Source organism: Dichomitus squalens (genome assembly GCF_000275845.1).
Source record: "Dichomitus squalens LYAD-421 SS1 unplaced genomic scaffold DICSQscaffold_64, whole genome shotgun sequence".
Lineage (NCBI taxonomy): Eukaryota > Fungi > Basidiomycota > Agaricomycetes > Polyporales > Polyporaceae > Dichomitus > Dichomitus squalens.
Window position 1 is genome coordinate 3,186 of NW_006766946.1, and position 22,425 is coordinate 25,610.

A 22,425-nucleotide genomic window follows, 5' to 3' on the forward strand; every position below is an offset into this window, starting at 1 on the left:
GCCTCCTGAATGTTCTCTACAGCCCCTTCGATCTTCTCCTTTGCGCATTCCGCAACCCCTGCCAGCTCATTTGCGAGTTCAGCGATATGGTCGCCAGCGGCGGCCACCCTCGCCTCCAGGGTGCCGATGAGTTCTTTCGTCTGCGACTCAAAGCGGGTGAGTACAGCTTCCGTCAATGATTTGCTTACCGCGCTCTCTATGACCGCCTTGGCATAGACGGCTAATGCTATGCAACACTCCGACGCCCATGCCATCTTCCCTGAGAGTCCCACTCCTACATGATGAAGGCCCGTGATGAGGCCCTCCGCTGTGGGTTCTCCAGCCGCCGGTACCATCTGATTTTTCCGCAAGACAGCGAGAGCTTCGTCCATGGTCTGAATCTTGTCCACCGCTGCCGTAAAGGTGGCTGTAGCCGGTGTGGACCGCAGTTGCTTGGTAGGCGGTGCGCCTGTCGCTACAGTTGTCGATGTCCTTCTTGTCTGCGAGGCAGTTTGTGGTGATGCTGCCGGTCCTCGCCTGGTAGCGTCCTGGGGCATCCTACTGTCCGTATGTATTGCTGCTGTTTCATGTACGCTATAGGCCGTCGCCCAGAGGGATAACTGACCGCACGACGTAGCCCGCTCCTATTGGCTGACGATCGTGGGAAAGTTGCCGTAGGTGGTGGTACGAGTGAAAGGAGCTCCTGTATGGGCGTTGCGTACGAACCAGACTGGTATCCCCGCCGCATATAGAAGCTGGACGTGTTGAGGTTCGGATGTCCAGGCTCCCATGAGAGGCAGGGAGGCACAGGGCCACCCCTCAAGAGACGGAAGCGACCTCAGCCGCCGTTGGTACTCGAGATAGCCTGCGGCCATCAGCCAATGACGCTGGAGTTCGCTGACCTGGAGAGTCTGATCGGGGAACGTGGCTGGCATGAGAGAGAGGCGGGCCAAAGCATGGCGCATCGCCACCTCGTGCCAACGTAGGTCCGCGCATTCCTCGCGAGGTTGGTCCCCCGCAAATTCATCAACGCGTCGAGACATCTCCTTCACTAAAGTACGCAACGGGGCAACAAAAGAGGCGGAAAGGAACCCAAACCCTGCAACCGGAGTGCCAGACAGAGGAACAAAGTCTTGTTTCGATGGAGATCGGAAAATGGGGACCCAAGGATGATTGTCGCCGACGCTCTTAGGGACTGCCGACAGGTATCCATACCGGCGCGTGAAGATTTGTGGCCACTGGATGGGATCCACAGGACCGTACCTGCCGTCGGAGCGAAGGACGACGTCCACGATGCCTTGTACGATCTCCGGGATGAAGTCGGCATTAGGAGAAGTGATGAGAAGCGCAGCCTCAGTATCCACTGCAGCGACGGCCCCGTCAGAGAAAGTGGGAACTCCTGGTGGGAAGTTCAAAACGAGACAATGAAACTGCCACAACACTGGACCTCATGCACGTACCTTCGAGAGGAGGAGCACGCTTCAGATTCAACGTCAGCATAGTGGAGTCCCAATACCTAGGTGTTCAAGCAGCCACCGTCAACACAACACAACACGATGGTTGCATAGAAGGGGGAATGGGGGCGAACTTGAAGCGTACCTCGGCTGCCCTTGCGCAGTAACCCAGCAAGTCGACGTTATCTTGGTCCTGTGGTGGCACAGACAGCCCCCTACTCAAAGATGTTTCCAAACATGTCCCTTTTAAGCCGACTTACGGGTGAGAGCCTGTGAGAGCGAAGGGCAGTTTGAACCCGAGTACGGAGCCGGCACTGGTACTTCAACTTGAAGTTGGTCGCAATAGGGTATGGTTAGAAAAAGAATCGTTTTCGAACAGAGAGTTATGAACAGGCGCCCCGAATCAGGCCGTTTCTAACCGGGATTAATAACTGTTATTAACTCTTGTGTTATTAACTGTTAAGAAGATTTTCTAACGCCGCCGAGGTTTATTAACAGTCGTATTGAATCGATGATCACCACGCGTCCTATCATCTTGCCTGGCTCGCAATCTGCTACCCTATCCTCATTGTAATCCTTGTCTCCATCATCTGGGTCGCACAAAAGCATGCGCAAGGCTTAGGCACGGAGATTAACCTCGCCATCTACCTTGAACTCGGTATCTTACGCCTACAGCCTCCGACCGGACTTCTGAACAATATATAACCGGGCTGATAGACCCCTGGGCTTTTGAACCGTTAATTAACATGTTAATAACCTGTTAATAAACACCGGGTTCATTATTCCGACTTTCAAACTTTACCCTAGGTCGCAATGCACTTTTGCCGTTGGCGCCCAACGTCACCGTTATATGCATTGCAGCGCTTTCCGACGAGCCGCCTCGTTATGTGTACATGCAGTACTCTACAAGGCGAAAGTCCGTCGTTCATGTATGATAAACCTTGTCGTGTAACACTCATGCCACCATGCCGAACGACTTAGACACGCGGAGTAGATGTGGCTGGCGGCACCAGCTTTAAGTTGGGTCCTCGGAACTAGGGTACACAGACGAAGAGCGGAGCAACCATCCATGCATGAACGTTTGAGCCCTAGCATAGACACGATGCAGACGTCTACCCGCGCTTCCGTCTCGCCTTCGCCTTCGCCTTCGACATCGACGACGATGATGCCGATGCGCCCGCTACCCCCGTCGCCTCCGCCTCCGCGTTCCCAGCTTGCGCGCTGCGGCCATCTAACACTTCATCAAGCAAGCCTTCGTTTTGCAGCGCCGTGATGAACTCCCTGATGAACGGCTCGTAGTCGAACGTCCGCTTGACGTGGTCCGCCTAAGTGACAAAACGGGAAGATCGTCGTCAGCTCCTCAAAACATAGGGTCTGTCCCATCCCGTTCCATCCTAAATAAAACACCCATCCCCCGCTCTATGCCACACGACGGCACCCGCGATATAGCAGCAGTGCCAGCGCAAACAAGCACGACACCATCAGGCCACTGAGACGGCAAAAGGACGCACCTGCGCGCTCTGCGCCTTCGCGATCTCCTCCTCGACGGCAACCTTGGCCTCGAGCGCGCTGCGCACACACGTCTCCCATGCGGGCACTAGGGCGCGCTCGGGCATGTCCAAGATCGCCATCTCCCGCGCCATCTTCCGCGCGCCAAAGTCCGCGGCGAACACCCTCCCCGGCTCGGATGCCCGCGGCCGGAGGGTGGTGGCGAACGTCTCGGACGCGCACGCGAGCAGCGTACCGTCAACCTGACAGAGAGGCATCATGAACATGGATGAGAGAGAGCAGAGGAACGCGACCCGCAGGACAGCAGCAAGGAGCACCTTGTCCTCCCAACCACTCGGGAACCGCTCCGCCAGTCTCCTCTCGAGCGCCACGCGCTCCCGCTTGAGCAGCTCGAGCGCGTCGCTCGCGCGCAGGTACGCGTCGTCCACGATCGCGAGGAGGTTGTACTGGATGTGGCCCTCGCTCGCGTCTCCCATCACTGCATGCATGCGCCGCTGCAGCGCGGGCCGCACCACGTCCATCCACCCCGCGCGTCTCGCGCCCGCAGAGTCCGACGCCGACTCTTCTTGTTCTGAAGGGATGTCCGAGTGGGAGTGGATGGGGCCGACGTCGAGGGGCCCGGCGGCGCGGAGCCCGTCGAGCTCCCAGACGCGCCCGTGTGCGGGGACGTAGCCGATGTAGTGGTACGACTCGACTTTTTCTTGGGCGGGGGTGCGGGCGGACTTGCTGCGGCGCGGGCGAGAGGAGGCAGTGGAGGTTTTGCGCTTTTTGGCTGGGGGTGAGGCTGTTGCTTTGGCTTTGGTTTTCGCGGACTCGAGGGCGGTGGTGGCGAGCGAGTGCCACGCACCCCGGAGGTCGGAGGGGCTGTCAGTGTTGGGCGTGAGGAGCGCTCGGGGTGGGGAGGGGATGCTTACCGTGCAAGCGAATTCTGTGCTTCGCGAATGTGAGACGAGTTGGAGATGGCGAGCCCTCTCATCTGTCACAGAGCGGTAAATTGTGGAAACCAGGCAGATCAATGTGGATGCACTCACGACTGGCGACATCTTCTCAGTATCGGATGCGAACTCCTTGAGCACGGGCCCGAGGTCGACTCCTTGGCAGTTGAGCAGCACGTTCAGGATGGCCTGAGAGGAACACGCGTCATCGCTGAGCTGGTTCGCGAACCATATCGAACGTGCGTCCGGGTCGTCGAGGTCGTCCTCTGCGGTAAACTCGGGCTTCGCACTCGTGTCCTCTTCACAGAGGTAGCAGAAGATCAGGCCGTACGGGTTGAGATGGTCTGTGGCGAATGGCTCGACGCTGTAGAGCTCGGTTACGGCCAGTCCCTGGACACCTAACTTGCGGATCAGCGTAGTAAAGACTCCTATTCAACAGTTTCAGTGCCCACAACAGACAACGATTAGTCGAGTACCAACTCACCCGGATCCGACTCTATTACCGCAAAGGGACCTCCGACAAGGTCGTGTTCGTGGTCTGTTGCCATAACCTACCATTGTCTTTGGTGAGTTAGAGCCTGATTTCCGATTTTAAGAGAAAGGCGTTCAAGATAGCACCGTATAAATCAGTAGTATTGCTCTCTTCTGTTCATATTGATAGAACGGCCCGACGGTGTCATGTGGTACTTGAGAGTCCCGGCGAGCCCGTCTCTGTTATATAGACAATGCGAGCCCACACGGTCATATCACTGGCCTCAAAAAGTAGTGCCCACGCCTCGAATAATTCTACGGGCAGCCTCGAAAGCACTCACCTTGAGGAAACGGTTGCGGCCGAGTGCGAGGAGCGGAGGAAAGAAGCGAGCAGCTGCGGGCGAGTCTCTTCCGATCGCGTCGCGTCGAGAGGGTCACGCTCATGTGATCGTGACCCACCAGGTCTCGTGAGCAGCACGCGTCGCGTCGCGTCCGGCCGCTCCGCTCCGCTGTTGCCCTGTTCACCAGAGTCGCAGACATACACAGTTCACCATGTGTGTATGTCCTATCGACGTTACGAACTCAGTTCTGAATACTGAAGGCAGTACTAAGCAGGCCTTACAATGCCAAAGAAAAACCGGGTCCAAATTGATTACAGTCGATCGATCAGACAAAGCGAATCGACAGTGCCGCAGTGGACAAGAGCGGTACGCTGAGGATGTCTCACGAGCGCCGCTGACAGAGCTTCCTTTCTCAGCGCACAAAAGCTTCGGAGCACCATTTGCCACTTCAGACGGCGAATCGAAGCGTGCAAAAGCCGATTATACAGCAAATAAGATACAGCGATGGTCAGCGATGACGATGTACTGTACATGCACCGGGAGTGCGGCAGGCATAGGGAGGGGGTAGGGCGCAATTCATTCCGTGGACCGTATGTATGAGGATGTGGATATGAGTGCAAACGAGTGCGAGACATGGACCTATGGTATGTATGGAGATGGATGTGGTTGTAAATAAGGCACTTGCAGCACAGCACGAGCAACGACACAGGATAGTGGCAGCAGCGAAGCGGAGAAGGGAAAGAGTTGCGAAACGCACATCCACGAGCACATCTCGCGCTCAAGCGTGGACGGGCTCACGCCCCGCACAGTCGTAGCAGGTGTTCAGGTCGCTGCCGGCACGGTCAAAGGGGTCAGTCGGTCGTACGGGCTCAAAGGGACGGACATGGGCGCACATCTCCGGTGTCTCGAACGAACACCCCTGGCACACCACCCTCCCGCACCCCGGCTCCGCCTCCTTCTCGTCTCCATGCCCTCTCCGTCCGTCATCCTCCTGCCCGTGCTCGTGCTCGTGCTCACGCCTCTTCCTCCGCTTCCCTCCACCCCCATCCGGACTCTGAGCCATATTCCTATGAGAGGCCAGCGCCGGTCTCCTACCCCCAGACCCAAATAAATGTCCGGGACTCGCGTTCGCATCCAAGAATGAGAGCGACAGTAGAGGCGGGGTGCGCGCGTCCGGGGACCGCGACCCGGGGGACGCAGGAGACACAGGCGACATGGTGAGCTCCGGGGTCGGTGGCACTGACGGCGGCGGGACGCCATTGCACGTCCGCGAGCAGATCGCGCACGTCGGCGCGTGGCACCTGCGTGGATAAGGCAGGATCAGCGTCGGTGGCAATGTCACCTCGAATGGTCGAGGGCACAGGGTAGGAGACGTGGAGGCAACGTACCGGGCACATTGGACGAGCTGGCTCTGCTTGGCTCCGGGGAATGCTCGGTTGCAGGAGGTGCACACAACCGCCTTGGGGCCGGGCTGCAGCTGCAGTGGGACGAAGACAGAGGGAGAAGTCGACAGCGTAGGAGAGGTCGAGTGGAAGATTTTTCGACGTTTCATTGGGTGGATCTTGCATCCGTTGGGTAGCTCTGAGAGGCCCATGATATAGGTGTAGTGCAGAGGATTGGTATTGGGAAAAGGTTCAAGACTCAAAGCATGCCGTACGGGCAAAGCTCTTTCAGCCAGCCGCCGAACGCCTGCGAACGGGCTCGAGCAAGTACTTCAATGCGTAGGCATAAAATCATAGTCTATCTTTTATATACGCCGAACGGGAATCGAACCCGTGCCGCTTGCTACACATGAAATGGAAGGCAAGCATGATAACCACTTCACCATCGGCGTGGTGTTTGTGTACGTAAAATACTTACTATATCCTTAACATATTAGTCTTGTCGGTAGTATATATGTAGGCTCGTGAACGGGCCTCGCCCAACTACACTCGCCTCCGGAGGGATTCATAAACGCCGTCCGCACTCCCCACCGTTACAATATTGGCATTGCATACCAACGTCCGAACTCTTCTCTCGTGTGTACTGACCCGTGTTGTTGCGCAATATGAAGAACAAGAACAAGTCGACCAAATTCCCCGTCGTATGTCCTCCCGCTCTCCCTTGTTTTCCTGCCCTCATAACGGTCTTCCTACCGAATCGCCTCCGCGCGGCTGCGCTTCGCGTGGATCGCTCTCGACGACACAGGCGCGGATCAAGCGCATCATGCAGAAGGACGAGGAGGTTGGCAAGGTTGCCCAGGCCACTCCCGTTGTCATATGTATGTCTTGTTCTGCTCCCCTCTTTACGCGTCCTCCCGCTAACCTGGACGTCTTCTACTACTCTGTACCATGCCCGACCGCCCGACCGCGCACTCTACTGGCTCTTGCTTGCTCGGTGCCGATCGCGCCACGACGCTCGGCCATGGGGCACATCTCGATGGTGGAACCTCGGGGCACGCATTGCGCCCGGACACAGCGAAGGCATTGGAACTGTTCCTGGCGATGATCGTGGAGGAGTCCAGCAACGTTACTGTCGAGCGCGGGTCGAAGCGCGTTGAGGCATACCATCTGTCCGTCCCCCTACCTCTCCCGGTCGTTTTTCCGTGTCTTATGCTTACGTCTTGTCTTCCCTCCCTCTCCTTTCTCTGCACGTGCATGGGCGAATAGAAAGCACGCGATCGAGACGGTGGACATGCTCGACTTCCTCAAGGAGATCGTCGAGGCCGTCCCGGACCCGTCTGCGGGGGGCACGATCGACGTCGAGGCGGAGAACGCAGAGGCGCGGGCGAAGAAGCGCGGCAAGGGCAAGGACAAGGCGGACAAGAAAGAGCGTGCGGAAAAGGCGGAGAACGGGGATGGGGCAAAGCCGAAGCGGCGGAGCAGGAAGAAAGCGGCGGTGAAGGAGGAGGTGGTAGAGGAAGAGGAGGAGGCGAGGGAGGAGATGGACGTGGAGGAGGACGAGGAGGAGGGCAGGAGGAAACGGGACGACGACGACGACGACGACGATTGGGAGGGTTAGAGACCGGGTATGCAGCAATTCGGGGAGAATGGGGGCAAAGTCTGAGATGCGTATGTGGGGAACGCGAACACTTGATTCTGTTGTACGAGTACCAAGCGGGGGAGGAAGACGATCATCTTTTGTACTGTACATACATGTGAAGCTAGTGCTCGGCTTTTGTTGTTATTCGGGATGCTTACGCTGTTGTATGTTTTTGTCTTATTCTGTCTGACTCCAGAACGAGGTGACCTGATAAGACCAAAGCCATCTTCCATGCAGAGCGCCGGGAGAAACGGACCGTGCTGCTTGCGGGCGTCTACACCGCCGTAAACGAAACGCGACGCGACGCGTCCACCACCGGGTTACCTTCCTTCTTCACTGACCACACATTCTGTCCTGTACCCGCACCTCTACTATGGCGGCACCCTGGGACGATGACTTTGACGCACCTATCGCGGGGCCCTCGTTCATCGATCGCGTGCGAAACGCCCCGGACGACGACGAAGGCGGCGACTTTGCTATGCACGACGGCGACGACTTTGCAGCTCGGGGACGCGGTGGAGCTGGGCTGGCGGTGATGGGGCAGGACGTCGCGGAGGAGACGCCATTCCAGCAGCTGATAAGGCACTGGATGAACGAACGGCACGCGCCGGACATCTTGCCCGGGCAGGAGATGTTGCTGGGCAGGATCTTGGACCATGTGAGGAAGCAGGTGAGTTTGCGGTTTGGGTTGGCATATTAGCGTGTGGTTGTGTTTCCGGGAGAACGTGCGACTGCTTCGCGAAGCGAGCCGGTGGAAGGGTGGTTGCGCGTCGGGGTGTCCACTTGGACTCCGCGGATAGTTGGTCAAGAGTCTATAAACCCTCACTGGGGGCTTCGGACTATCGGAAGATGTGTCCCATCGTGGAGGTATCGTGATCTGAGCCACGTTGAGACAAACCATGCCTCGCCGCATCCCACCTTGATCCTGCGCCAGCCGCACCTACAGTGGCTCTGACTACGATGGGACACGATGTGCCACAGGTTGATGCCCCCGGTGCCTCTGACTAGGTCCTACACGGTATGAGGGTGGAGAGACAGTTGAAGACTTGACATTGCACGCGACGTTCATGCGCGTGACCTCGGGAACGTAAGTTTCTGCGCCGCGATCGCGAAGGCCGGCAAAGTAGTCGAAGAGAACATGACATCCGCGTATGACGCGGTCTCACCTCCTCTACGCTCCTCAACCTCCGTAACAAAACAATGCGAGCGAGCCCTGCAACGTCTGCACAGAGAGGTTTTAGTAGATGTGCTGTCTCGGCGGACTTGGAACCTGGAAAACTTTGTACGCGTGACCGCGAAAGGCATCTGTGTTCTGGAAACCTCCGCTTGCTAGGATTCATGGAAGCAGGGAGATGGGCATGTACGAGCAAGGAGCGGACACGTACACTAAGGGGACGAACGCTGACGGAGTGCAGTTGTAGTCGAACGACGTCGAGCTCCTGAGGGCTGACCCGGACTCTTCAGAGGAGGAGCACTTCCGGATCATGCTCGTCCAGACGGAGGTCGAGCGCGTCAAGTTCATCGTGCGGTCGTATATCCGCACGCGACTGCACAAGGTATGTTCTCGTGCGCGCGTGCACACACAGAAGCTGATCTCCAATGTTGTTGGGTAGATAGAGAAATATGCGCGGTACATCAGCTCGGCGCCAGACGTGCACGAACGACTGTCGAAGGCCGAGCTGGAGCACGCGAAAAGGTCGGGTTCCCCTCATTCAATGGCACTTTCGGCCCGCGCTGACGGTTCGTCAGGTATTCGCGGCTAGTGGAATATCATTTCAAGCAGTCTGTCCTACAGAGTCTGCCTGAACAGCAGCAGAGCCTGGATGAAGAGGTCGCTTTCATGCCGCCGATGGGTGCGTTGTCTCGCACGTCTTGCAGGCTGCGTGCGCTCATGAGCGTTCAGTGGCGAAGCCAGACAAGAAGCGGCCGGTGGTCGCGCGCGCGTTGGTAGACTGCCCGCCTATGAGATTACCAGAGTAAGCCGATCACGGTGTTGCGACGATCATTGCTCCTGCTGACGTTCACGCACCTCAGCGGCACGTCGACGGAGATGAAGAAAGGACAGATATCGATGACGCCATACTACGTCGTAGAGCATCTCTTGCTTCGGGGCGAGGTCGAGCTCGTATGATGTTCGTCCAAGACCTGCGACAGTGGATCAGAAATACCGTGTCCATTCTCTCTCCGACGCCTCGTAATTCTCTATATTCTATATCCAGGACACTTCCTTGGTGTTCGTACGCACACGCCACCGTGATTCTCTCTTTTTGCGTCGTCGTGAAGCACGAGGAATGGTGTTCATCGCGACTTCTCTCATTCGACTATGTCTTGGACCTGACTCAGGAAGTCTTGCGAGGCCTGCGAGAAGCCCACGGTGCGCGCGACACGCGGCTGCAGTTATTTGCGTTCACACGCGACTGCGTTACGACGACCCTAACACATACGACGGCATGATTCGCTATGAGTAAAATGTGGAGTCTCAATGCGCGGGCCGCCGTAGTCTGGGTAAATGAAGTTTGTTGTGATGTACGGGGGTCTTACAACGACTAGATCCAGCAGAACAGGGACCACGACGGTACCGGATGACGAAGCTCGGGGCAAGGCCGAGACAAGGGCTAATCGATCGCCAATCGCCGATATTGTATGGGCGGAGTACACGGGCGTCTGCATGTCCAAACAGAGCATACAGAACTCAGCCAACTCTCCCTTGACCTCGACGCATCCTTCCGCATCTTAATCTGCACGTCCATATTCTACCCAGGTACAGATACTTCGTTCCAGATCCGCAGTACTAGTAGGTCTCCAATCCTCCGGCCTGTTCTCCCCACTCACCCGCCTTGATCGCGCATCAGCGGACATGCCGTCCACCCCAAGCACCGATCATCACGACCTCCTTGCGCACGCGCAGGACGACCCAGAGCGTGTCCTCATCCTGCTCGACGTCCAGAAGAACATGCTCGCGGAGCCCCCGGCCGGCGTGCCGGCGGGCGCCGTCGTCGGGCCCAACATCGCAAAGATCCTCGCCTACGCCCGCGCGGCAGTTCCCCCACCGCGGATCGTGCACGTCCGCAACTGCGGCGACGCGGGCGAGCCGGACGAGACGGGCACGCCCGGGTGGGAGCTCGTACACACGCCGCTGCCGGGGGAGTTTGTGGTCGACAAGCGGAAGAACAACGCGTTCGCGGGGACGGAGCTAGGCAAGATCATCCCGGCGACGTCGGAGATCGTCATGGTCGGGATCCAGAGCGACTTCTGCATCCGGGCGACGTGCAGCGCGGCGCTGAGCCGCGGAAACGAGGTGCTGCTCGTGCGGGGCGCGCACGCGACGTACGACCGGATCGAATACCACAATCATGGGCTGATCACGAGCGCGGCGGAGGTCGCGAAGGAGATCGAGGGCGAGCTGGAGGAGGCGGGGGTGCATATGCTGGAGATGAAGGACTTGCCCGGTCTGTTCACGGATCGCTAGACTGGTGGGTACGACTGGGCTTGCGGGACATTCATAGGAGAGCTCGGTTTCTCTTGCAGGTAAATGCCTGTTCGTTGTACGCGATGTGCATTCTGTATTCTGTTTGTTGTATTGCCTTGTATGGCATCTCGGATTTCCGACATGTACTTTTCTCTCATAGGTGTCCATACATTTGCCTCTTAGGCGAACTTCGCATGTATGCATATGAAATGTAGAATCGATTGAACTCTTGGACAAAGAGTTGTACGCATACAAACATCATCATTGCCCATCGGATGCCGTTCGCCCCATCACGGGGTTCTACGTACGTGTTGATGTTACCACTGTCTCACTACATACTACTGACATCCTGGGTTCATTCTAGATACTTGCCCGGTAGCGAGCCGAGCGCGCTGGCTGTGTATTTGCCTTAAAGGCTGCCGTGCACTCGACCGCGAGCACTACGCGCCTCGATAGGATCATCTCTGGGTGAGTCGATGTTCACCAGTATCTGGTCATTACTTCATGGCCCCTTATGCGTTCCGACGCGCCTTGACCCGGCTTAAGTTTCATCATGATTGGCAGGGGAGAATCCGCTGCTTGCTTCCTCGAGTTCGTCGGGCGCGTGCTCATGCGCTAACACCTGACCCCGTCGACACATCTTCTCGGTTGACTCAGCTTCGGTGAGGTTCGTGTTCACGCTCATCAGTACCACGAGAGCGCTGACAAACAGGGCGTTTCTAGGCTTATCAGGGTATGGGTAGTGTTTGTCACTGGGTGAGCGCTGCGAGAGAACACACGCATGCTCGCAAGGCGCTGACTGGACGTATGCCTGCGCGAGATTGATGTGTAAAACAGCAACGCTTGCTGTGGTGAGTCCGCCGGCTAGATCAATCGACCTTGGTGCTAATATTTTATCCAGCTGCATCGCATCTCAGCGTTGTGGCGGCGGTTGTACCTTACGCAGTTGGGATCTCCTTGTCCTGACTAGGACGTCGATCTCTCCTGTACCTTCGGCATTCGCAGAAAGAGCGGATCTGGATGCTCATTTTTCTGCATTCATTCACGGTGAAGGCTCTCTCGATCATGCACGCTGGGAAGTATCGATGCACTAGTTCGTTCTTCAACCAGGCGACGGTCCCTCCGAAAAATACTCTTTCACTAGTAGCTGGACCCACCGGGTCGAGGCGTATCCGTCCAAATTTCGGAGACGCTGCGATTCCATTGTTCCCGCCATATCGTCTGCGACCGTCGCTTCGCGGCTTACAGATGCTAGCTCGGATCATGTGCAAGATCTGTGCTTCTCGCAAGCCGTACTGGTGCCGCGATGGCCGGCGGTGTGAATGACGGTCTGTAGATGGCAAGCAGGTAGGCAGAAGTCGGGCATGACGTGAGTCGCGACGCATCAGCGATCGCACCGGCCGTCCGACTTCAGCGTACGACCCGGAGGGACGTGGGGTCCTGTTCGTACTCCACGCGCAGCCATGCTGACATACACGGCTGTTACAGCTCGCCTGCTCTTGGGGCTCGATGGGTTCTAGTGACGATAGGGAGGCTCCGTTTGCCTGTTCTTTCGACTTAGCGAAGTGGTTCTATGGTGTCCGTCATTGGGGAATCTTGCTTTGATGTTGGATGACTGGCTTGTCAGGTATAAAGTCAGCTGGGAAGGACGACGCATTTGGACGACTAACAATACTCTCACCACCTGTTCGCGCCCTCACCTCTACCTCTCGTACGTCACTTAGAAGACATGACGACTCTCAACATCCCAAGCAAGTTCCGCATCGCTATCGTGTACGTGGCTCAGAACGCACTGTTAAATCTGGGATGACATGACTGACATTTCCCGGACATACAGCGGCGCAGGCCTCGGAGGCCTCCTTTTCGCTCTCTTCCTCCAGAAGCACGCAGAGGACATCGAGGTCGACATTTATGAGTCCGCGCACGAGCTCACCGAACTTGGCGCAGGCGTCGCGATGTGGCCACGTGTCTGGGAGCTCATCAAGTACCTCGGACTGGAGGAGGAGCTCTTGGAGATCAGCGGGTCAAGCCGTGCCGGAGGTGAGTTTAGTGTTTGCCTCGCACGGGACGGATACCACGGTCCACTGACTGTCATTCGCAGTTCCCAATTTCGTCTTTGAGAAGGCTGACGAGGCGCAGTCCGTGTATATCCACACGTTCCCCGCACCCGGTGAGCGACCTGAGTCTGCACTACCGACATGAATTCGCCATCGACGAGTTTGGTGCTTTTGTAGTGCAAACGTTCCACAGGGCGGATTTGCAGAAGCTCCTTGCGAAACACCTTCATGCGTACGAGAGGATTCAGTACGCGAAGCGGCTCGCGTCCTACACAGATCCTGCGTCGGAGAGCGATCCCATTGTGTTGAATTTCAGGGACGGTACCGAGGCGATGTGCGACGTGCTCGTAGGATGCGACGGTATCAAGTCAGCTGTGCGGCGCACTATGTACACTCGCATGGCTGATGAGGCTGAGGTGAACGGGCAAGCCGAAGAGGCCACACGGCTTCGTGCGATGAATGATCCCATTTGGTCAGGGTGCGTCGCGTACCGCGGATTGATTCCGGCGGGGCATTTGGAGAATAGTGACAGGAAGGAGGCTCTTGTGCCTCGTATTGTGAGCCCTTTCTCATCCCTGATGTATGTCTGAGCTGGCACGATTTCTTCTTCCAGGTAATTGGCAAGCATAAGGTATATGGTTCTGTTCTCTCTCGCTCACGGCATCGCCTTGGACTGTCTAACGGGACTCGCAGAATGTCGTGATCTACCCGATATCTGGAGGGGAAATCGTTAACGTGGTCGCCTTCGTGGAGACACCAGGAGGCCGAGGGACTCATTACTCGGGCCCATGGGTCTCGACTTCTACCACGGAGGAGGTCGCAAAGCAGTTCTCTGGATGGGCTCCAATCATCCGAACACTTGTCAATGTCAGCCGAAATACCATGACTACATGGTAACATGGGCATTGACATGCTTGAATCCGACTCACAGTCTTGGAGTAACCCAACGGTCTGGGCTATCCACACCGTCGCGGAACTCCCCACCTTCGTCAAGGGCAGAGTTGTTTTGCTCGGTGATGCGGTTGGTCCATCCCGAAATGCCCTTATTCTACCGTGCCTTGGCTGAATCCATCCATTCGCAGGCACATGCGATGACCCCTCACCAGGGCTCTGGTGCCGGTCAAGCATTCGAGGTAACGGTCCTCATGAACCTGCTCTTCACATACATGCTCACCGACTTGTGATGCGGCGCAGGATGGCCTCATACTCTCGTCACTTCTTGCTCATCCCTCCGTCAATCTGAAGACCATCTCTCGAGCTCTGAAGATATACGACGACGTCCGGCGTCCGTTCGCGCAGAACATCCAACGTGTCTCGGACCTGACGGGCTCGATGTACCACCTTCATGAGATGGGCTGGGAGAAGGTGAGCGCCGAGGGAAGCATGGCTGGTCAGTACCCGCCGGAGTTGCTGTCTGCGTGGGGACAAAGGATGTCAGAGCTGCTGGTCTGGGTTAGCGAGGGAGACTCCATGAAGGCGCGGGAGCAGGTTGTGAGCTTGCTGGAAAGCACCCTTGCTTGAATCGCTGCTGCACAGATGCTGACTAGGTATCGGTGTACATGTCTTCATTCGTTCCATAGAGGTCCTGGCGATACATTGAGATCCAACCTCACCGAAGGGTGCGTTCATGCGGCCCGGCACTCCGGCGTCGACTTAGCTCAGCTGTTCCCTCGTGAGCACACTGGCTACCTCAACATTGATCGGCATTTCCTTTCCACTCATCGCGCCTACATCTAGTATCTCCCCTCTGGGTACCAAAGCCCCAAGACACGCCATCTTGTTACTAATGTGTCTGCTTCGTTCACACCGAAATAAGGCTTCCGTTTCTATCGGGCCCGAAGTTCTCGGACTATTCAGTATTCAGTGCAAATTGAACAACACGGTTCCCTTCCCCCGCCTTTGCACCAATCCTGACCCAGTCTGTTGTTCGCGAATCCAGAATCTGCTACACTTACTAAGGCATCCACCTCGAAATCCCGTATGCGGGCGAATGCACCACGATTTCCGCCACGCAAGTACTGACATTTGCTGGTCGCTTGCTTCATCCTCCTTCATAGGTCGCGACGGCCAAAGTCAGCACCATGATCTCGTGAGTATTAGTCAGTAATCTCCGAGAACGCGGGATGATGCGCTGGGATCCAGGCCGTCAGGACACGCACCCTGCCATATAGCCCGATTATATAGAGGGCTAGGTTGCTCGCAAAAGGTCCCCCAGCACTCCGCCTACATCGCACCTTTCTCACAGCGGTTCTGCATCACTCTCCAATCTCTTTCTACCCCATGCCTGTACCCTCTCTCCAGAAAGCTCTTTTCCTTGAGGAAAAGCAAGGCCAATGGGCTGTCAGGACCACCGAGGTTGTCAGGCCTGAATCTGGCGACATCGTCGTGAAAGTCGAAGCAGCCGCCCTTGGCGGTGTAGAATGGAAGATCCAAGCCTGGGGCGTCCTCGTCAAGAAGCATCCCGTCATACTCGGCCTTGATGGTGCAGGCACGGTTGTGGAGCTCGGCGAAGGCGTCACGACGTTCGCAGTCGGTGATCGAGTGTACGTCCCCGCTCCCCCTTATTCGCATTCGCTGCTGGGATTAATGCTTGTCATTCTCTCCAGTCTGTTCCAAGGAAACTGGGACGCCGCTACAGGCACGGGAACCGGTACCTTCCTGCAGTATTTCACAATCCCTGCTCAGTTTGTCGCTAAGGTGAGTGGTCCTCTTGTCCGGGGTAAGACTCATGAGAATTCTCACTGAAATGTGCGTATCTCACAGATCCCAGACAACATCTCGTTTGAAGCCGCTTCTACAGTGCCTCTTGGGGTCGGCACCGCGGCATTCTCTATCTACAACCAGGCCGACTCCGCACCTTCTGCCAGGTGTCTCGCCCCTTGGCTACCTGGAGGCCGAGGCAAGTATGCGGGGAAGTCGGCCGTGATCCTTGGCGGATCGACATCCCACGGCCAATACGGTTCGTACCCTCGCCGTGTCAAGTACTCGATAGAGCCTACTGAGCGCGAACAGCTTTACAGTTGGCCCGTCTCTCCGGCTTCTCGCCTATCATCACCACTGGTTCCTTGCGCAACGCCGACCTCCTCAAGTCTTTCGGCGCCACCCATGTCCTCGACCGCAAGCTGTCTGACGAAGAGATCAAAGCGCAGGTGACCCAGAGCGCTGGCGGGCCCGTCGAGCTCGTGTACGACGCTGTCTCTACCGCTGCGACGTTCCCCCTTGCGCTTGCCCTGACTGCGCCTGGGGGCAACATGCTCGTGGTCCAGGTTGCTCCAGATAAGCTCGTTGAAGAAGCTCGGAAAGACGGAAAGACGGTGCATAAGATTCATGGCGTGTTCAGGACTCCCATCAACCACGAGATCAGCACAACACTGTTGGCGAAGCTGCCTGAATTGCTGGAGAGTGGCGGTATCAAGGTGGGTGGCATGTTCCAGAAACGTATCTAAGGGATTCCGGGTTGAACTAACTGGACGCACCGCGAAGCCAAACCGTTGGGAAGTGCTCCCAGGAGGGTTGAACGGCATTGTAGGTGGACTTGAGCGTATGAAGAATGATCAAGTCAGTGGGGTCAAGTTGGTCGTGCGCCCGCAGGAGACCGATTGAGTCAGAAATGATGCCTTTCATCTTGCTGTAGGAATACCGCTATTCTGCGCTACTCGCACTGCAGTCGTCCGTGCGCCGATATGATATTGATGATAAACATCAGTTCCCAATCAATCGATACAACGTTAGTGAGTCTATTCTCGAGGCTCAAGCCGTCTCGTATTCGAGCGAGCTGCTCTTGATCTTCAGGATAGCATCCTGAGTGGGCGGGCCAGCAGACCAGCGCTCGTTGCCACCAGACCACGAGTTCCAGAGGAAAGACGACGACTCAGTAGGCACGTTGCTGTTCAATGTCGCTACAACCGTGCCGTCGAACAGGTAGGTGGTGGCACTCGGGTTTCAGATCAGGGTATACTGCATGTGCCGGACGATGTTCGGAGGAGGCAGAAGTTGTGTAGCACGCAGACAGGGGCAGAGCGAAGATGAAAAGAGGAAAGAATCGAGGGATGAGCAAGGCGAATCTCGTGCTCAGAAATAGTGGGATCAGATGGATACGCAACCTGCTTGTGAGTGTTCTGGGTGTGATCGCACTGGAGGTCCTGGCTAGTGAGCTGGAGGCCAGGCTGCACGAAGGTGTTGCCCGTGGTGTAAAACGACGTCAGGAGCTCGATGTCGGACTCTTGGCAGTCGTTCTTGTACGTGAAAAAGCTGATGGAATCACGATCCAGGTTCCGGTTCAATATGAGAGGCCGATAATCTCTTACCCGTGGACGACGCCGGGTACAGGGGATGCGATGGCGACGGTCTTGAATGTCCTGCAAGCGGCGTAAGTCGAAGTCGATGAAGAGCGTTTTGGGCATCTATGGGAGAGGCGAAAGACTCACCCATAGAGGATGTTCGCGTCGTAGGTGCCCACCTCCGCGCTCAGGACAGACGCGCCCTGCCCGGTGGGTCCGGAGACTCTAAGCGTCAGGTATCCATCCTGGATGTCTACGTTATCAGTGACGAATGTATGCGAGAATGGGTCCGCGGTGGGATCACTGGGGTAGGACGTCTGGACCTCATAAGCTGAGACGTATAGGGAGCTCTGGTCGAGAAACTGGGCGACCGTCAAGCCTGACGACGCAAAGGTCGAAAAGTCGACCGACAAGGTTTTGGCGCCCACAAACGCCGGGAGGGCAGCCACGAGCAAGATGGAGCGCATGGTCGGAGGCCAAGGTTCTCGGACAAGCTCGCTCCAAGTCTGTGTTTATAGACCTTCCGTCCGAAGGCAGATCGGAACAATTGTGAGACGAGGGCGCTGCTGGTTGCGTATGATCAGCTTCTAGTACAGTATGTAGCTAGAACACTGGCCATCTTGATCAGAAGGACTGCTGATTTCTGCCTGTCGAGATTCACAGCTGTTTTAGAGATGCGCATACAAGCAGACGCATGCACGCGAGCGTGGTCGGCACAAAGGAAGAAAAGCAGAGAAGGACTCATTGTGCGTCGTCGGACGCTCATGATGCAGAACCGCGGTAGCAGCCGGGCCGCATCACGTGTTTTGTTGATTGCCCCGTCGCAGGCGATTAACCGGCCCGAAATGCCCAGCAGTTGCCAGGCGGCCCTGCATGGCGGCAGCGGGGATGCAGCTTGACCTCAATCCAATCTAATCCAATGGTTTGGACGTCTAGCATCTCTGTCTTTCTACTCTTGCGGAAATGGGATTCATCTTCTGTGCCAAATCTAAAGCCTATGACTACATCTCTTTGGGTATCCTGAATCATCACTACCTTTCAAGTCACTGTCATCACCGAGGTCTTTGGGCTACTCTGTCAACGACTACGATACAGGTGCAGTATTCCATACTATCACATAGAATAGGCGGGCGGGGCGTCAGGGGGTGTAGACTCGCTCATCACATCCTCTGTGTCGTACTGTGGCGATGTTGTTCCCGTATCGCATTTGCATTCCGACTGCGGTAGCTCCATGAGATCACGTTGAGCCTCGTTGTGTCGGCGAGTTTGGGCCTCTGCACGTAGCTCTGCGTATTTGGAGGGAAGGTTGACAGGATCCGTGCGAAGCGGGCCCTCGCGACTGCTGGTAGCAAAGCCACGGCCACTTGAGAATAGTTCGACCTAGCATACCGAGAAACGTTTCAATACCAATCCTCTCCGATCCATACAACATGTCTCACCATAATAGAGGACCTCCTATCATCGCCATACTGCGACGGTTCAATGATCAAGTCGCTATCCCGTGCAGGCATAGCAGGTGCCGAAGAACCAGGGCGGTTCGCTACATAGGTATGACGAGCTTGTTCGTAGTTTCCTGTCGGGACCGTTCGGCCTAACGGTGGGCTCGAACGACGCTGTCCGGTGGAGTCATCATCACGGTGATGTACTTCCGAGTCTACTGTGAGGGTTCAGTGGGTCATGCAACACTGAATGTTCTGCTCATGACGCACTTGGTGTCTTTGACCTCCTTCCGCACACAGAGGCCTTCCGCGATCTACCTAGCCAGAAGACAAGGACAGCGATCAGCACTACAAAGACGTTAGCGCCAGCGCCGATAACCCCAAGGGCTGCCGCCGGTAAGCTATTGTCCTTTGTCACTGATCCACTGGGCGAAATATTCGAGGAGGCTGTGGTAGAAATCCCTGCACCGGAAAAGCTCTCAGTAGACTGAGCTATGGTTCGGAACGGGGAATTTGATTGGAGGCTGGGAGCAGAGGAGAAGGCAACAATGCTAGATAGACTGATCCCCCCAAGGGCTGTAGGCGGTAAGCCATTGTCTTTAGATCCACTGGGCGAGATGATGGTTGTGATGGTCGGGGACTCAAACACTGTGCTGACATCAGGTTGTGAGCGAGTCTCCACCCCGCTGGATGGTGTACCAGAAAAGGTAACTCCAGAGCTCGAAACCTGGGTGGAACTGGGGGACGTAGTTGCCGACGGAGCATCTGGAGTAGTAACGCCGCTCGATAACAGGCAAGAGTCGACCAAGCCTGGTTGAATTGTGAACCAGTCAGTCCAGGTCACCCCAGCTGAATCGTGGAACACAACTCGCACGGTCGTTCCTGAAGAGACGTTTGTTGACAAGATGACGGATCCGTTTAGACTGGTGAGCGGGCCGTACTGTTGCGATACCGAGGTATTGGAGGAATCAGGCTGTATCTGAAGAGTAGATGGCGGTGTTCCTCTAGTCCATGTGAAATTCCATGGCACACATTGCATAGGGGGATTCGGTGTCAATTCAATTTGAAGTTGAGCACCAACGATAGGGAGGCCGATGAAGAGCGCTGCTAGAAGAAGGCAGAAGCTGACCGAGTTGCTCGGATAGTAGCGAAGTCTCCGATTACATGGCATCTTGGATCCGAGACTGACAACTACTTTCATGGCCATATAAGTGTTTGAACAATATGGATACGTGGGTCTCATACCATGCCTGGCAAGGGAAGACATACGGTCCGAGTAAGTATGGCCTTTATCGATTGTGAGCCGCGGAGGACTAACAACCCCGGCATGTCGAGCTTCATTAGTCTACAGATCACTGAAAATCGTATAAGCGAGACCAACTCACCTAAGCGCAAGTACAGTGCGTGCTCCACCTGGCGGCGAAATGACCCGTCTCAGTTGATTATTGACACTGTGTTCATGCGGATCACCGATGCCGAAGTTCACTCTCAATTGCGAGCGAGCGAGAGGATCTTGAGTCTACGAACGCACCTTACAGCAATACGGTGCGAGAGCAGGGACGTCGGCTCTCAAATCCTAGGTATACGCGGTCGAAGGATAGTGGAGATGCCACATCTGGCACCTCAAAGATGCTGGCCTAACTTTATTCTAACAGACTAGGAGAGGAAACGCAGTTCGTCTCAGAGCCCATCCGTAACTGTTCGGGGAAACGGCGCCCTTTACAGCCCTTCGATACAGAGACAGATTGCCGCTAGCGAATTGACAGTGAGAAGAGCCCGTGTGATGAAAGCGTAAATTGACGCATATTGTGGCGTTAGTCGATAGGGGAGCTCGAGAGCCTTTCTTGATTTTTATTTTTGACTCACTCGTTCACCTGGGCCGAGTAATTGTGGAGCTGCCCACTGGCACGCGCCTAACAAGTGCTCCGGGTTACTTGTCTTTGAGGCATTATCAAGGCCATGTCATAGCATGTCAAGAAATCCCTGCCTGTTTGGTCTCAGTCATCGCAGCATGGAACAAATCGGGATGCATGTGGCTATCGTGGAGAGAACGAGCGTGACGTACAGCTTTGCCAGTGGGCGCCACCTGATGTAGTGCCCCAGAAGGTCTAGTGACCGAGCGGACAGCCTATAGAGGATGACAGGCGAAGAGCACGGAGCTGTGCAACAATGCATCCGTGAAATAGATGTGGTTCCCATAGCAAAAACCGTCCGCCTCTAGCATCCATATGATGGTGGACCTGTGGTGCTACCTCAAGAACCTCAGCCTTCTTCTCGGCAGCCTCCCATGTGAACATCGCTGGCAGTTGCTTCAGCCCTACCACATTGATCTCCCCGTCATTCAAAACCAGGTTCTGGAACAGATAATCAATATACTCCGCAATGTTCGCCGTCTCCAGCCTTCCCCCATCGTAGTTCCGACCAAAGGTATCTTCAGGTCCAGAAACCTTAACGGGGGCGCGCCCTCACGCGGCACAACGGGGAAGCCGAGCGTGTCGAATATTGCAAGCTCCGTCATGCTCAACTGCACTGGCTCCGGGCAGTGGTCAGCGAAGTGCCGGAGGGACGTGAGCGGGGGGTGAGTGTGCGCGCGAAAGGGGGCGTAGGCTATGTGGAGCTTCTGCACGCGTTTCCAGGCCTTCGCAATTGCTTCCACGTCGGCGTCTGCGAACGGCATGAGGGCGTTCGCAAGGCAGAGGTCGACGTCTTCTAGCTCGCGCAGGGCGAAGAGAGGCTCGACGATGCTCGAGAAGGAGCGTACTGTGGGAATCATTCCAGACGACGTCGATGGGATCATCCATTTGGGTGATGCTGATCGCGCGCAATGAGGATGCCAGCGCGAAGCTCGCTTGTGTGATGAGATGAAAGATGTTGTGGCTCTTCTGGGTGTAATGCTCGTCCGACGCCTGTAAAATGACACTGCGGAGGTGAGGCACATTCAGGTATCCGGATAGCACGCCTTGTAGGTCAGGAGATTCGCCTTTGAGGCGGAGACTCCGCAGAGAGGGGGCATACACCTGAGATGCAGGGTTGGAGAAGTCGACAACAAACGCGTGGAGGCTCTCCAGGTCGCAGAGATTCTCAAGGAGCATGCTCATCTGCTCTGGATTGATTATTATCGGTTGGTTGTAGAGGAGCAGCTCGCACACATGGGTGAGCTTGACGATATGCGGTACGATCGCCGGACCAGGGCCTTGTCTTCCAGAAAGCGTGGGGCGATGGAGGAGCGGGGCAGCTTCGCTCACTGCCATAAACATGGGGTTCAAATTGGGAGGCCCAGCTAGGACAAAGGAGTTGATCGTCATGCCGGACTGGGTGCCAAGACGCGAGACGGCCACCTCAAGATCGCGGAGGGACGACGAGCTGAACAGGAGCACTGAAGTGTCCGTGGGTACGGCATGTCTCCAAGAGATCAGGCTGTGCATGATGCCTACGCAGTGTGGGACCAACGTCCAATAGCGTTTCCACGC

The 22,425-nt window shown here is 56.2% G+C and overlaps 9 protein-coding genes and 1 non-coding gene across 10 annotated transcripts; 5 read left to right on the plus strand and 5 right to left on the minus strand.

Moving 5' to 3' along the window:
* Window positions 1-2,435: 2,435 nt before the first annotated feature.
* On the minus strand, window positions 2,436-4,709 carry DICSQDRAFT_163635 (cysteine proteinase). The gene is made up of 5 exons (XM_007370233.1): window positions 4,362-4,709; window positions 3,974-4,305; window positions 3,857-3,918; window positions 2,945-3,806; window positions 2,436-2,758 (listed from the first exon to the last, which is right to left on the minus strand). The coding sequence occupies exons 1-5, from the start codon at window positions 4,423-4,425 to the stop codon at window positions 2,546-2,548; spliced, it is 1,533 nt and encodes a 510-aa protein (XP_007370295.1). The 5' UTR covers window positions 4,426-4,709; the 3' UTR covers window positions 2,436-2,545.
* A 542-nt stretch (window positions 4,710-5,251) lies between these two features.
* Window positions 5,252-6,260, minus strand: DICSQDRAFT_140759 (uncharacterized protein). Its single transcript, XM_007370234.1, has 3 exons — window positions 6,078-6,260; window positions 5,583-5,990; window positions 5,252-5,519 (listed from the first exon to the last, which is right to left on the minus strand). The coding sequence occupies exons 1-3, from the start codon at window positions 6,239-6,241 to the stop codon at window positions 5,468-5,470; spliced, it is 624 nt and encodes a 207-aa protein (XP_007370296.1). The 5' UTR covers window positions 6,242-6,260; the 3' UTR covers window positions 5,252-5,467.
* A 181-nt stretch (window positions 6,261-6,441) lies between these two features.
* DICSQDRAFT_t180 lies at window positions 6,442-6,523 on the minus strand. Its single transcript has one exon. It is a non-coding gene; the product is annotated as a tRNA-Gly (tRNA).
* Window positions 6,524-6,736: 213 nt separating this feature from the next.
* Window positions 6,737-7,473, plus strand: DICSQDRAFT_44208 (histone-fold-containing protein; the record flags this gene model as incomplete). Its single annotated transcript, XM_007370235.1, has 4 exons — window positions 6,737-6,772; window positions 6,877-6,979; window positions 7,147-7,240; window positions 7,338-7,473. Coding segments are annotated over 4 exons (369 nt in total), but the record flags the coding sequence as incomplete, so codon positions are not given.
* A 614-nt stretch (window positions 7,474-8,087) lies between these two features.
* On the plus strand, window positions 8,088-9,958 carry DICSQDRAFT_92886 (GINS complex, Sld5 component). Its single transcript, XM_007370236.1, has 6 exons — window positions 8,088-8,380; window positions 9,132-9,266; window positions 9,324-9,406; window positions 9,460-9,563; window positions 9,614-9,686; window positions 9,745-9,958. The coding sequence occupies exons 1-6, from the start codon at window positions 8,189-8,191 to the stop codon at window positions 9,839-9,841; spliced, it is 684 nt and encodes a 227-aa protein (XP_007370298.1). The 5' UTR covers window positions 8,088-8,188; the 3' UTR covers window positions 9,842-9,958.
* Window positions 9,959-10,421: 463 nt separating this feature from the next.
* On the plus strand, window positions 10,422-11,423 carry DICSQDRAFT_112355 (Isochorismatase hydrolase). Its single transcript, XM_007370237.1, has 2 exons — window positions 10,422-10,471; window positions 10,563-11,423. Exon 2 carries the CDS (start codon window positions 10,568-10,570, stop codon window positions 11,177-11,179), a length of 612 nt encoding a protein of 203 aa, XP_007370299.1. The 5' UTR covers window positions 10,422-10,471; window positions 10,563-10,567; the 3' UTR covers window positions 11,180-11,423.
* A 1,485-nt stretch (window positions 11,424-12,908) lies between these two features.
* Window positions 12,909-14,757, plus strand: DICSQDRAFT_174400 (FAD/NAD(P)-binding domain-containing protein; the record flags this gene model as incomplete). The annotated part of the gene is made up of 9 exons (XM_007370238.1): window positions 12,909-12,952; window positions 13,017-13,219; window positions 13,281-13,349; window positions 13,414-13,793; window positions 13,850-13,867; window positions 13,930-14,103; window positions 14,168-14,257; window positions 14,319-14,369; window positions 14,431-14,757. 9 exons carry the CDS (start codon window positions 12,909-12,911, stop codon window positions 14,755-14,757), a joined length of 1,356 nt encoding a protein of 451 aa, XP_007370300.1.
* Window positions 14,758-15,451: 694 nt separating this feature from the next.
* Window positions 15,452-16,947, plus strand: DICSQDRAFT_183496 (GroES-like protein). Its single transcript, XM_007370239.1, has 5 exons — window positions 15,452-15,779; window positions 15,843-15,933; window positions 16,000-16,195; window positions 16,249-16,652; window positions 16,720-16,947. Exons 1-5 carry the CDS (start codon window positions 15,517-15,519, stop codon window positions 16,837-16,839), a joined length of 1,074 nt encoding a protein of 357 aa, XP_007370301.1. The 5' UTR covers window positions 15,452-15,516; the 3' UTR covers window positions 16,840-16,947.
* A 39-nt stretch (window positions 16,948-16,986) lies between these two features.
* On the minus strand, window positions 16,987-18,015 carry DICSQDRAFT_163639 (uncharacterized protein; the record flags this gene model as incomplete). Its single annotated transcript, XM_007370240.1, has 4 exons — window positions 17,664-18,015; window positions 17,544-17,594; window positions 17,371-17,487; window positions 16,987-17,122 (listed from the first exon to the last, which is right to left on the minus strand). Exons 1-4 carry the CDS (start codon window positions 17,981-17,983, stop codon window positions 16,987-16,989), a joined length of 624 nt encoding a protein of 207 aa, XP_007370302.1. The 5' UTR covers window positions 17,984-18,015.
* Window positions 18,016-18,629: 614 nt separating this feature from the next.
* Window positions 18,630-22,380, minus strand: DICSQDRAFT_174403 (uncharacterized protein; the record flags this gene model as incomplete). The annotated part of the gene is made up of 7 exons (XM_007370241.1): window positions 18,630-18,896; window positions 18,956-19,107; window positions 19,163-19,170; window positions 19,226-19,269; window positions 21,208-21,309; window positions 21,378-21,664; window positions 21,717-22,380. The coding sequence occupies 7 exons, from the start codon at window positions 22,378-22,380 to the stop codon at window positions 18,630-18,632; spliced, it is 1,524 nt and encodes a 507-aa protein (XP_007370303.1).
* Window positions 22,381-22,425: the final 45 nt, after the last annotated feature.